General features: G+C 37.4%; 1 protein-coding gene across 1 annotated transcript in view; it reads left to right on the forward strand.

Moving 5' to 3' along the window:
• The window catches only part of ADAMTS19 (ADAM metallopeptidase with thrombospondin type 1 motif 19), a 132,917-nt gene extending 120,168 nt beyond the window's left edge, over positions 1–12,749 (forward strand). The window contains exons 22-23 of the mRNA XM_059492476.1: positions 9,695–9,872; positions 12,413–12,749. Of these exons, the coding sequence (XP_059348459.1) occupies positions 9,695–9,872; positions 12,413–12,564 (330 nt within the window). The 3' untranslated portion in view covers positions 12,565–12,749. The remainder of the gene's footprint in view (positions 1–9,694; positions 9,873–12,412) is intronic.
• The last annotated feature ends 1,326 nt before the right edge of the window (positions 12,750–14,075 follow it).

Here is a 14,075-nt window from a genome sequence, read left to right on the forward strand (position 1 = left end):
TTTCCATTATTTTGTTTTACTCTATGGGGTTGTCACTTTTTTGCTGTTTTCTGATAGTTTATAGTAAGGCAAAAGATGAAAATACTTTAAAAATGTAAGAGATAACTGAATCTTGAAAAATTCTTTTGAAATAATTGTTTCAGGGGCTGTCTTGAGCACAGCAACCATGAAACAACAGTGATTTCAGTTTTCAAAGCAGTAAGGAGAGGGGGCAACAGAACTGCCACATTGTACTTCCAGAGGACAGACTTTGGCCTGTTTAGAAGAATGATTGACTGAATCCTTTGAGATGCAGTCCTGAATGACAAACAAGTCCAGGAAGGCTAGTCATTCTTCAAGAAAGAAATCTTAAAGGTGCAAGAGTTGCCTGTCCCCTCGTGCTGAAAGATGAGCTGACTCCCTTGCTTGAACAGAGCGCTTTGGTTGTAACTTGGGTGGTGAAAAAGGGTTTATGGCCTTTTGAAGAAGGGGCAGATAATTTGGGAGCTCTACAAGGATGTTGTGAGGTTATGCAGAAAGAAAATTAGAAGGGTCAAGGCCCAGCTGGAATTTAATCATCCTACTGCCATAAAAGACAACAAAAAATGCATCATGTCCAACAAAAAAGGAGGGCTAAGGAGAATCTCCATCCTTTATTGGATGCAAAAGAAAACATAGTGACAAAGGATGAATTAAAAGCTGAGGTACTTTGTATGTTCTTTACCTCAATCTTTAGTATTAAGAGCAGTTGTTCTGCAGGTGCCCAGCGCCCTGAGCTGAAAGACAGGAATGGGAAATAAAATCAAACCCTCATAATGGAAAGGAAAAATGGTCCTTGTCTGTCACTTAGAAACAGACAGCTCTGTGAAGGTGGATGGGATCCACATGAGTATAGTGAGGAAGCTGGAAGAAGGATCCAGGGAACTACAGGCCTGTCAGCTTGACCTCAGGGCTGGGGAAGGTCAGGAGCTGGTCATCCTGAGCGACATCATATGGCATGTGCTGAACCTGCCTGATCAGGCCCAGTCAGCATATGGTTTATGAAAGGCAGTCCTTGACTAACCTGATCTCCTTCTAAGACAGGGTTATCCACCTAGTGGATGATGAAGAAGCTGTGGATGTTGTTTACCTGGGCCTAAGCCTTTGACATTGTCTCCCACAGCATTCTCCTGGAAAAGCTGGCAGTCCATCGCTCAGACAGGTGCTCTCCTTGCTGAGTTAACAACTATCTGTATGGCTGGACCCAGAGAGGAGTGGTGAATGCAGTTACATCCAGTTGGCAATTGGCCACTAAGAGGTGCTCCCTGGGGCTTAATGTTGGGCCAGTCCTGTTTGACATCTTTATTGGTGATTTGGGGAGGGGGATCAAGTGTACCCTCAGTAAGTTCACACACAGCACCAGTTTGCATAGGAATGTTGACTTGCTGAAGGTAGAAAAGCTGTGGAATCAGGACATGCTGAATTTGTGGGCTGAGGCCAGTGGTAAGAGCTTCCACAAGGCCAAGTGGTGGATCATTTACTTGGATCACAAGAACCCCAGGCACTGCTCCAGGCACGGGCAGAGCGGCTGGAAAGCAGTCTGGCTGAAAAGGACCTGGGGGTGCTGGTCAGCAGTGACTAAACATGAGCGAGCCGTGCCCGGGTGGCCAATAAGGCCAATGGCATCCTGGCCTGTGGCAGCAATAGTGTGGCCAGCAGGGCCAGGGCAGTGACTGTCCCTCTGTACTTGGCAGTGGTGAGGCTGTTGAGGTTTGAGCCCTTCACTGTAAGAAAGATATTGAAGTATTGGAGTATGTCTAGAGAAGGGCAACAGAGGTGAAGGGTCTGGAGTACAAGTCCTCTGAAGGGTGGCTGAGGGACATGGGGCTGTTTAGCTTGGAGGAAAGGGGGCACAGGGTAGACCTTTTCTCCCTCTACAACTCCCTCTGCGTTTGTAGTGAGGTGAATTTGGTCGCCTCTCCCAGGTAACAAGTGAGGGAATGAGAAGAAATGGCCTCAAGATGAGCCAGCAGAAGCTCATTGGATATTAGGGAAAAGTTCCTCAGCAAAAGGGTTATCAAGCATTAGAACAGACTGCCCAGGCAAATTGTGGAGTTGCCATGTAGTTGCGTTACTTAGGGACATGGTTTAGTAGTGAACTTGGCAGTGCTGAGTTAATGGTTTGCCTCAATGATCTTAAAGACCTTTTCCAGTTTAACTGATTCTATGATTTTGTTCTTGTATTTCAGTTAAATAAGAGTCCTAGGAGTTCCGTTTCCTTGTAAACTCATAGGATTTTTTTTATGTTTTGGTTTTTTAATATCTTTCATAGCCATAGATCTGCTATTTCAGATCTTCATTATTTAAAATATGGTAGATAGAGTCATTGGAAGTAAAGTCATTATCAGAAAAGAACTCTTTCATTTATTCAACCTACTGGAAAAACTTTAAAGTGATACATAGTGCGATGATATTTAAAGGACAGTGCTTAATTCTATGTCGAACAGAAGAGCTTTTTGACATATGTTTCTTTGATTTCTGAAAAGTAAATAGATAAAATAGAAGTTTTTAAAAGAAAGGATTTTCTTGGAGGTTTCATTTTCCCTGATTTGAAATTTCCTTTGTGTCCCTAGTGGGTTTTGTGACATGTCTTTTCATTAGAAATACTGTAATCCTTTAATTACTTCTTTCGTGCTGTTCTAATGCTTTTTCGGTGCAAGGTTTTCAACTGAGGCGTCAAGCTAGCATTGTCATGTGTGGTAATATAATTATATAGTCAAAGGCTAATATTTAAGTTAATGTAAAGAATTTGTTTTCATCATTCCAGAATAGCATACTCAACTAATTTAATCAGAAAGATAAAGGTAATTATGTCATGAAATCTAACTGTTTCCAGATTCTTGTTTGGATGTGTGATAGTCTAATGAATAAGATATTGTAGATGAGGATAAAATGAGGCAAAAGGACGCGTCATCTTTCTGCCCCCAAATACCAGGCCACACTGACTTGTACCATGCTGTCTCAGGGCCCGGTTCCCTGCCCAGTCACAGCCTCCGTCTATCCCAATGATCCATCAAGTTGACTTATCATTGCCCCTGCAACGCTCTAGTGGCAGTAATATATCCATGTGTGAGGTCAGCACAGGCAGGCATCTGGGACAACCACAAATCCACAGCTTAAAATTTATTTCTGCTTCCTTGCTAACAGAGGCATCCCTGCAGCAGTGCCCAGGGCTGAGGTGCACAAACAAGGCTGAAATTTGTAAAATCTACCACTATTATGATGTGAAATACTATTTAGCAGTGTGTCTAAAGTCCTAAATAAGAATAAATAACTATTTCAGGTATACGTAAATTGCCTTTAAACTTGTATATGTTTTTATTATATATAGATTTATAGAAAGTATAACTACAAAATTTAAAATGGTGAGTATGTACATCTGGAGCACATAGAGGAACTTGGCTTTCTAGATCTGTTACAGTATTACAGGATTTGTCCATGCTTTGATATAATAATGATGAGAGATTGATATATTAATGATGAGAGAAAAATGCTGATACTTTCTCTGATACCAGGGAGAAATGATAGGCGGTAATTGAGTCTCAGGTTTTTTATGGATTTTGACTCCAGGTTGTCTCTAATAGAACAAATTTGTGTCATTGGAATAATCCCAGTTTTTAAACTGTTAAATGGATGATTGTGTTTCATTAATTCACCCAAGCAAGAAATTGGGCAATGGAACCTGGGTTTCACATGGAGACAAAGAATTTTCCACTTCCAAGCTGAGTCCAGAGAGCCCATTCAGATTTAAGCCTATCCAACCCCACTATTGATTCAGAGTAGTTAGGCAATGAAGAAAAGATACATATATACTGACCTAGAAAAAATAAATTTCTTTTTGTAATCAGCTCCTGAACTTTCTGTTGCTTCTTGTCTTGATACCAAAGGCAATTTTGCCTCCTCTGGCAAACAACCAGATTGTTCTGCATGGGGCCTTAAAAAGGATTCAGGAAAAAAGAAAAAAAAAAGGAAAAAAGAAAAAAAGAGAAAAGAAAGGTTCAAATTCTTGAGATGAGGTGATGAGGATTTCCTCCATGGGAACCCTATCTCTAGGGTTATCAAGGGCACTGGAGTTCTGTCTGTCTTAATTTAAAATCTTATCCGTTTTTGAATCTTATATCTTCTTACCCTAGAAAGAAGAGCTATAAAGAAAAAAATGGAGGGGCAGTGGGCAGAAGAAGGAGAAAAAGAAGGCTATAAAATAAATAGGCACAACTCAAACTTGCTAAACTTAGAAGAGACCAACAGCAGATACATTTTAGCTAAACTTAGCACAAGTTCTGAATTTTAAATTTGGCATACTGAGGTGTTGGGTGTGTCAGAAATGAGAGGCAGAACGACTTTCCTGGAAATGATGCATGTGAGAACTCAGACTCCATCTTATGCTTGTATCCGTCAATCCCTCTTTTTGCTACACTATTCAGAAATGCCTTTGTAACAAAAAAAAAAAAAAAAAAAAACCCAAACAAAAAAGAAAGTTTATTTAAACTTCAGATTATTTGCTTGATTTAGGTAATCTTTAGGAATATTGCCAAATTTACTATGAAGCCTTTGCTGAAAAAAAAATGCACCACATTATCTACTACCTGCCTTCAAATGCAGGCTTCATAAAAGACAAAGCAGAAGATTTTGTAAGCGTGTTAGCAAATATGAATCCTGCTGCTAAAGTCTGATTGCTTGCTATTCTTGTTTCACACTCACTTCATGAAAAGGTTGAAACTGCTTAAAGCTGGAACTGATGAACCTATACATAAATGATTAGGAATGCTCTGCTAATAATTTCCAGTAAAACTCATCACTGAGTTTCCTTAGAGGCACGTCAGCCTGCTTTGAATGCTACTTAGACTTGTAAAACCTTTTATTGAGCAGTCCACCTATTCTCAAAAATAAATTGTCCAAGTCAATTCTGTTAATACTGTCACAGATTGGCTTTTTCATTGTGGATTGTATCAGCCTCTTCAGTGATTGCCTGTTGTCTTGGCAGAAAGACACAGTTTGACCGTTACTGTCTGCCAGTGACAATTTTTCCCTTAATTTAGGAATTCCTACTTCTCATGAAGGCCAGCTGGAAGCAGCTAACACATTACAGCAACTTCCTCAGCTGTTGGCCTTGGGAATATGTATTCTCTCCAGAATATATATCTTTGGCAGGGAACAGAAAGAAGGAATCTTGGGTAGCGGGTGTGCATGCCAAGTGTAAGAATTGTTATATTTAACACCTAGATTTCTGTCCTTGAAATTATATCTAAAAGAAGTTCAAAAGTTGGACCAAATTCAAACAGGGTGGTAAGATTTTTTTTTAAAGAAAAAAAGAATTTTAGAAAAATAGCTGTTACCTATCTTTACTCAGGATTTTTTTGTAATCTTTAACAAGAATGTTTTACATGTCTTACTGCTTGAATGGTTTTACAGTACCTTTAGGACTGTGTCCAAGATGCACAGATTAACAGCCACATAAAAAAACTCCTCTGGCTGTGTACTAGAACATTTAGTCTAAACCTACAAATACGGTTCTCCTACAGGAATTTTTTGCTAATCAGCTGCATGGCCTCAAATTGTAGGTCATGTGAATAGTGAGGAGTAAAATGTAATTAACCTCCACAAAAATAAAGTATTGCATGTGCAAGACTGACATGTGGGGAGATAGAGTGGGTGGGAAGAACTATAGAAATGTATTCTTCATTCACTAATAATAGAAGCTGTGGGTTTAAATTAACCTGAACCTGCTGAATTAATGAAAATGCTATATATTGGTTGGGAGTGGGCATTTTCTGCAAATCATATATATAAATATATATATACACACACAAACATACAAAAAATACAAACAGTTTTGACAGTTAAATTTATTTTTTATTACATTCACTGATTAATGTGTAAAAGTGAAAATATTTTTTATTTCTTTGAAATTAAAATCTTTGTTAGAGTTTTAAACTTTTAAAGTCCAGAAATATACAGAACCTATACAGCTTCAACTATGTACCATAAGCACTACCTAAAATGTGACAGCTGCATATGCAGTGAAAGGTATTTACCTCAGATTGGATATTTGCAGTGGGAGAAATCCAAAGGTGAAGCAAGTTTGGGAGGCACTTTTGGAAGAGTCTGCTTCAGCTTGAATGTACACATGTATATACAGTAAAATGAGTGTCAAAATGAGGGTCAGAGATGTTGCTCTGAAGGGGCATCTAACTGATCTGCAGAAGTTGAGTTGTCTCCTAGTGAAGTCAGAACAAGTCTGTATCTTTTAAGGATAAAGAAGAAAAATACAAGTTACTTTTATTCTCTAATATTCAGTGTCTGCTCTCAGTTAAAGCAGCAGTTGGCTGATGTATTTGTAAGACAAACTCACAGTTAAGACATGGACATCATGAACATAGAAACTTCATGGTTTGTCTGTGTGGCTAGCAAGTGCACTGCAAAATGCCTGATGCTTTCCCTATTTCATACTATTTTAAATATAAGCTAATATAGCTAATAGCTAATATGAGCTTTTATGGTAAATAAGACTTTTTTTCTGGCTTCCAGTCAATAGAATTCATAATTTCCAAGTCAGACACCACCGCTCCTCCTGCTACTGCCATGTGAACATAGAAGAGCACAGCATGCTTATCAGATCCCTCACTGATTTTAAAACCCGGGGTGTTTGGAAAAATCTTGCTTTACTTGCATGTTGACTAGGTTGGATTTAAAAGTTTTGGATTGCAAATTGCTGAGGTAGCCCTGCTTTTTCTCAATATTCCACTAGCATCTTACAAGACTTAATAAGTTCCCATTTTTAAAAAAATAAAAATAAATGCACTGTTAAAATTTAGTACATTTCTGTGAAAATAAAAGAGCATAGATCACAAATTTCTCTATTTCTTGCTTTGCCACGTTTCTTATATGAACTCAAACATTTCATTTAATCATCCTTTGATGTCAGTTTCTAAAATTGTGATTTTAATAAGTAGGTCAAGCAAGACTGTTTGCAAGATCTCTGCATCTCGGGATGGAAAACTACATCTCACCAAGGCCCGTGCAGGCTCAGTTATTTAAAGGATATTAATTCACCAGCTGAGATTTTAATGCCAAAATCTTGCCAGATTTTGCACAGAAATTCAGACTTAAACACTGATTAGCTGAGAGATTTGTCTGTTTGTTGCTTGTTGTGTCAGTTGCAGTCACAACAAACTTTCAAGCCAGAGCTCATTTGATGTAGAGAAGATCTGCTGCTGCCAGAGCACTCTTTACAAAGTCACCTGCCCACATGAATTGTTTGGCATTGCCAATTAACAGATAAACCGTTGGAGCCCATTTTGTTAGCAAAAGAGTAGTGTTTTTCAAATCCCATTCTCCCCTCCAGTATTCCAGGTGGCTGGATTGCATCTACTCACTCTAGGATGACCTAAGGGCAGAGAAATTATTTTTGGTGATCTTATGTACCACATCAACCAGCCCATATCCTCCTCCTCTGCAGCTGACACACATTCACACATACTCTAACTTTGGTTGATAAACATACTAATCTTTGAAGAAAAAAAATGTATTGCTGTGTGTAATATTGCTCTAAATTAAGATCACCAGGATAAAATTTAAAGATTATCTTTCCTTATTAGAGATCTTCAACATATTGGCTTCATTATATCACCTTAATTTTTCTTTTACTCTCACATTTGTTTTCTCTTTGTGTTGTAGTCTTAGTTTTGTCTTTCTTTACACCTTTTTTAATTTTGCTTTTCCATTGTCTCAATTTTAATTTTATTAAAATATTCCAAAAATAAATATCTCTGGAACTATGATGAGAGGAATTTAGGGAGTGGTCAGAATTTGGGCAAAATTAAAATCTATGTTCCATCTGCTATTGGGGATAAAATTTGTGCCAGTGTGTATATGTGGTTTTACATGTTGACCATGTGCATAATGTTGGCTGTTATAGGAACTCAAATTATTTTTAGCTGCACAGAGAAAAGGCAAAGAATTCAAGAAGGGGAGTTCTGTTGGGAGACTTTTCTCATGCAATTTTACAGCAGTATACTAGGTTTGCTAGCATACTTTGAAAATAAGTCAGTACTAACTGACTTCCCTTCTGTAAACCATGTATTTGTTCATGTGTTAAACTGTGGTTGATACTGAATAGACAACTGTGTATTCATAATTTAATGTCTTTACATGCCTTGATTCATGGAGGCTGTAACTGTTTAACTCAGCAAGATACAGTTCTGTATTGGCTCACTGAGAACAGGAGCAAAATCAAGTCCATTTGCTGCCTCTATAAAATGCCACTGTTTGATTTCATGTGGTTACGAGTTCAGTCCCTTGTGAAAACATCCTAGTGTATAACCTAGTCTTTCATACCTCTGTTGGAGTCTTATGAATCCAAAAGATGGGCTTCTCCCTTCTCTTGAGGTACATATCTATTTTCCATTAAGCACATGTAAATCCTCCTTCTGGATAAGTGTTTAAATTGTCACTTAAACGCACATAGATATTCAAACCAACAGGTAAAAACTTGTTTAGTGTTTCATATAGTCAAAGTTTATTCATCCTTTGAAAAAAACTACACTTCTCCATCTTGAGACAGGATGGCTGGGAAATATTTTTCATTATAGCACCTTCTTCTTTCTTATTTCAGTTTTGTTTTTTTTTTCAGCTGCTTTTTGAAGCCTCTCAAGGAAATATACTTTGAATATTTATGTAATTAAAATTATTTAGAAAAACATTTTCAGGATTGTAGCTTGAGCTCTTACATTATTCATTACAAGAAATTGATTAATATTTGAAGATGTTCTATACAGAAAATTTCTGTAAAACTTGAAATTTCTGGGTACTTCAGTTACAATTAGAGAAACCATTGAGAAACCATTAAAGGCTAGGATAAAATTCCAATATGTAATTTTTAATAGATTTGTAGTTAAAGCAATAGCATGTGAGTCAAAAAGACAGAAAAGTAACTCATGTCCTATGGAATTTTGTTCACAAAAAGTCAGAAAAGGCAAAAGCATATTTTGCTTTAGTTTTTTTTTGTTTGTTTGGAATAGGTTTTATAAGCATCTGTGCTGCCCTGTCCAAATTTTTACTCTAATATATTATGTTACTTTGATAGAACTAAAATTTTACCATTGTTAAAGCGCTCAGTTGTTTTATTTTTTTACCTCATTCTCTGTGGCAACAAGATGTCAAAATTAATTAAAGGCCAGGCATCATGTCTCACTCTGCATGTTCTATTTGTGAGACACATGAAAACATGAAGATGTGATACAAAGATAGGAGGCATAAATTATGCTCAGCAGAAAGAACATTTATGCTGTAGTTAATTAATTAGCTTTATTAAAAATTCTTCTCTCTGTGAATGGTTTTACCATCACTTTAACCTCTAATAAGAGTAAATTTGTATGTAGATACAAGAGAGTAATATTTGCTTCCTCCAGGCACATTGCTGTATTTGAGTTTCATCACAGGCTCTACAAAATAAACTTGGACAGCAATAGGATGCTGAAGTGAGTCCTTCAATTAATACCGTTAATTAATATGTGCTTTTAAAATTAATTTTCATTTAGCTAATGGAATACAATTCAGAAATCTTGGAATGCTGACATCCGAAGACGCAGCCACTCACTTCACATGGACTGGCACTTCATTTCATGATTTCTGGCTAAAATACCTTTCCAATGAATGTGTCTCCTGTGTGTTCCAGTGCTCTGTCACCTGTGGCAAAGGAATGCAGTCTCGAGTCATCCAGTGCATGCACAAGATCACGGGAAGGCATGGCAATGAATGCTTTTCTTCGGAAAAGCCTGCAGCCTACAGACCCTGTCATCTCCATCCCTGCAATGAGAAAATTAATGTTAATACAATAACATCACCCAGGTTAGGTAAGCAGTCAAAGATGACAAATCTCTTTTCAGATCTTTCTCTCCATGCAGTTAACGATGATCCCAGTTTAGAAACAAAAGTCAGGAGGTATTCAGGAGATTTAAATTCTATGCAGAGACTGATCTTCCTTCAGGTTTTGAGTGTGTACATCAGAGACTCTAACTAAGAATGGTGAAGGGTTTTGTTATCCATGGAAGGACCTTATTATGAGACTCTGATATTAAGGGAACAAAATGTCCCCTATGAAAATATATTTATATTAGAGACACTCTAAACATATATGCTTTTATACATATATATATGTATATATTCAATATATATATTATTTATATATTTACCCAATTTTATCAAATCTTTCTAAAGTAAGAAAATACCTTATTTTCTGTTAAAAAATGTTGCAAACTATGATCTCTTGATATTTGTGAGATCAAGGAGGCCCTTATTTGCCCCTTAAATACAAACAGCTCTTTCCACTTGTCTTTAGTTCAAATCTTCATCTATGCCCAATGTATTAGGATGTATGAAGGAAAATTACTTTGAATGAAGAGATTTGCTGTACCTGGCAGAACTTAGGTCTCTTCTGTTCTTAAGGAAATTATGTTATTATATAACTACAGAACTGTTAATTCTGGTAGTTTTTGTTTCCTAGTGCATCATTGATGATGATTACCATTAGTTCCCCTAATCATTCGTCTGCATCTTGAACATTATGGGAATATTCAAAAGCTTGCTTTAAGACAGCACACCCTCTCCAGCTGATTTTCCAGAGCCCTTATTAAGATAAAGCCTCCTGTCCAGTAGATTTCTCCTGCATGGAAAACAAGACTGGCATTTCAGACTGTGCGCAATACTTCTTTTAAGACAGTGAAGTGTATTTCTCTTTGAGGTTTTTAACCTTCGAACATTCCTGCACAGTAGTCATTGTTGCAATGTTCTGTTGCTTATGGTCCTCTCCTTGCTATTTCACTGTTTGAATGTTCCTCCCCTTTGTACTTTATCTTTCTTTGTTCAGCTGGTCTCTCAGAATTTAGATGCTATCTCCCCATCATTGATGATTTTCCTCTGATGAAGTTAAGTGAAGAGTCAAGTGAATCGGAGTCACACAAAAAATACAGTGTCAATTAAAATTTGACTTAATGTGAAGTGAAAAAGAAAAAGGGCTATGTTGTCACACAAAATCACAGAAAAACTAGGTTGGAAGAGACCTTCAAGATTATCAAGTCCAACCCATGCCCTAAACATCATAACTAAACCATGGCACCAAGTGCCATATTCAGTCTTTTTTTGAACACATCCAGGGATGGTCATTCTACCACCTCCCCAGGCAGGCCATTCCAGTAATTTATCACTCTTTCTGTATAAAATTTCTTCCTAATACCCAACCTATATTTCCCTTGGTGCAGCTTGAGACTGTGTTCTCTTGTTCTGTCAGTTGCTGCCTGGAGAAAGAGACCAACCCCCACCTGACCACAGCCACCTTTCAGGGAGTTGTAGAGTGATAAGGTCACACTGAGTCTCCTTTTCTCCAGGCTAAACAGCCCCAGCTCCCTCAGCCATTCCTCACAGGCCTTGTGTTCCCAGCCCCTCACCAGCCTCGTTGCCTCCTCTGGACACACTCAAGTGTCTCAAGGTCCCTCCCAAACTGAGGGCCCAGAACTGGACACAGCACTCGAGGTGTGGCCTCACCAGTGCCAGTACAGGGGCAGAATGACCTCCCTGCTCCTGCTGGCCACACTGTCCTCATGGCATGGATTATTTAGGACTGATACTAGTAATCTACAAGTCAGTGTCATCCAGCATGGAGTCAGAATCCAATCCAGCAGAAACCTTAACATCTCTGAAATACATAATGCAATGCTTCTCTTCAATATACTGATAATTTTGGCCTCCAGTTCCATTCATATCATGCAGTAGAGAATTGGGGGGTAGGACTAGTGAAAGCTGATGGGGATTGTGCCCCCAGAGCTTTTACAAATTTATCTTCTTTTAGCAGAGGAGATTAACTCAAATCTGAGATTGAGTTCTTTATTCAGTGTTTGTGATGGGTTTTGGATAATATCTTGTTCTTGAGCCCTGTTTTTCACTGGGTTCCCATTTTAATTCCATGTATGTACTACGTACTACATGTGCAAGTACTTGATATATGTAACTTAATGTGAAGAGTTCCAACTTCAGTAACACAGTCCTTCTGTGATAAGCTGTGTAAGGAGGCTTTCATAAGTGAAGCAAGGCAGAAAGATGAGCTCCACTTAGTCATGAGAAAGTAGTTGCATGACATTAAACTAATTAAGTTCGATGCAACTTAATCCAATGTGTAAATAAAGCTGGCCTTAAAATTTTTTGATGTTGAATATATTGGCAATAGGAGGACAAGGGGAATTCCTTCTTTTGTTAAATATCTACATCTATAACCCTTTCTCTTCCCCAGACACACTTCTTATGTCCTTGTCTCTTTTGGTATGTGATTCTTCACTAGTAAAGGCAACAGTAATGTATATTTGATTTTGCTGTTGTTGTTGATTTTGACTTTTTTTTTCAGCTGCTTTGACATTCAAATGCCTAGGAGACCAGTGGCCTGTGTACTGCAGAGTGATAAGAGAGAAGAACCTCTGTCAAGACATGAGGTGGTATCAGCGATGCTGTGAGACGTGCAGGGACTTTTATGCGCAAAAAATGCAACAAAAGAGCTGACCTCTGTCAGGCTGGCTGGCTCTCAGCTCTTTGCAATCTTATTATTTATAAACACACACACACACACCCACACAGGCTTTTTCAGACCAAATATTATCAGATGGCATATAATTTAATCAAATTAATTTATTTTTGCCTGTCAGTCATCCTTAATGGTTTTGGTTAAACAGCCAACATGTTTTATCTTCTGACATTTTCATAATTAATTTTTATATGAACACTTTTGGATACATTTATCAGAATTTTTAAAAAATAGTAACTAGTATTTTAAATGTTTATTTTCAGTAAGATCATCTGTTGCAAAAAAAAAGTCATGCTATCTTGAATTTATTTTAATTTAGCTGAATAGCTTTGCTGTATATGGAAATAAAGTTCTTTTAAATTTTATTATATTTTTGGCATTTGGAGTTAGAATGAGCTTGTGTTTTTTGCAACAGATGTCAAAGTGAACAAGCTAACATTATTAAACAGGTTATTACAGAATGTATTGTGAAATTAGTTCATTTGATTTAGAAACATACTGAAGGGGATATTCTACTGTAACTTATATTATAAACAAGAAAATTAAAATAGCTAAGTAGAGATTTTGATCATTCTCATGGACACATACTTGAACACAAGTATTAAATCAATGAAACACTGTAGAGATTTACACTGAATCACTGTTGCACTGTTTGAGGTAGTGTAGAGAAATGCAGTCCTAGAACTTGTACCATCCTATGAATCCACGTCTGTAGTGTTTTAACATGTCACTTAATTTTTTAAAGTTTTGAAACAAAAAACCCATGTCCCTCTATACCTTTGTGTGTCCTTTTGCAGATTTACAAATGGAAGAGTCCTTTCTCCTGACACTTGTATGGATTAATCTGTTAAACATTCTCAGTTCTCTGTTGATAATTTAGAAAATAGCTTTGTAATACTACTTTAGTTTTATCTTTGACTAATGAAACAGTCTTTATAAAAATTAAATGTTTTACAGTTTTGTGAAACATTATGAAACAGCTAAGATTTTCCTTATGAGAAAATACTGTACATGATTCACATGATTTTTACATTTTCAATAAAAAGTAAAGCTCCTTTTGCTATTTGAATTTTTCTTTTTTTGTGTGTCTGGGTCTGGTAGATTAATCCATCGAGCCCTGCATCGCAGCAGGTACAGCTACAGTACGAGTGCCTTCTGCCTCTCGGCTTAGGCACCACTCTGCAGCTGCAGACAGACATGGCACTCCGTGAGCCTCGATATGTATCCATGGAAAGTTGAGAATAAGAGGGTAACATTCTGTGGAGATGCAGGTATTTATCTCAGGTGTGTCCTGCAACTGCTGAACTTGGCAAGTGAACAGCAGTGGGTCTTCTGCCCTCATTTTGTGATGGAAGTGTTTATGTCTGTTCTTAAAATGTGTAGAAGAGCAAGTCCTGAAGGCAAGACAGCCGGAGAAATAAGCCAAAAGGTATATTTTCTACTCAAAGCAAAAAGTAAATGCAGCTTTATTTAAGTGAATGTTGCTTTT

The sequence above is a fragment of the Ammospiza nelsoni genome, chromosome Z (assembly GCF_027579445.1).
Source record: "Ammospiza nelsoni isolate bAmmNel1 chromosome Z, bAmmNel1.pri, whole genome shotgun sequence".
In the NCBI taxonomy this organism is placed as follows: domain Eukaryota; kingdom Metazoa; phylum Chordata; class Aves; order Passeriformes; family Passerellidae; genus Ammospiza; species Ammospiza nelsoni.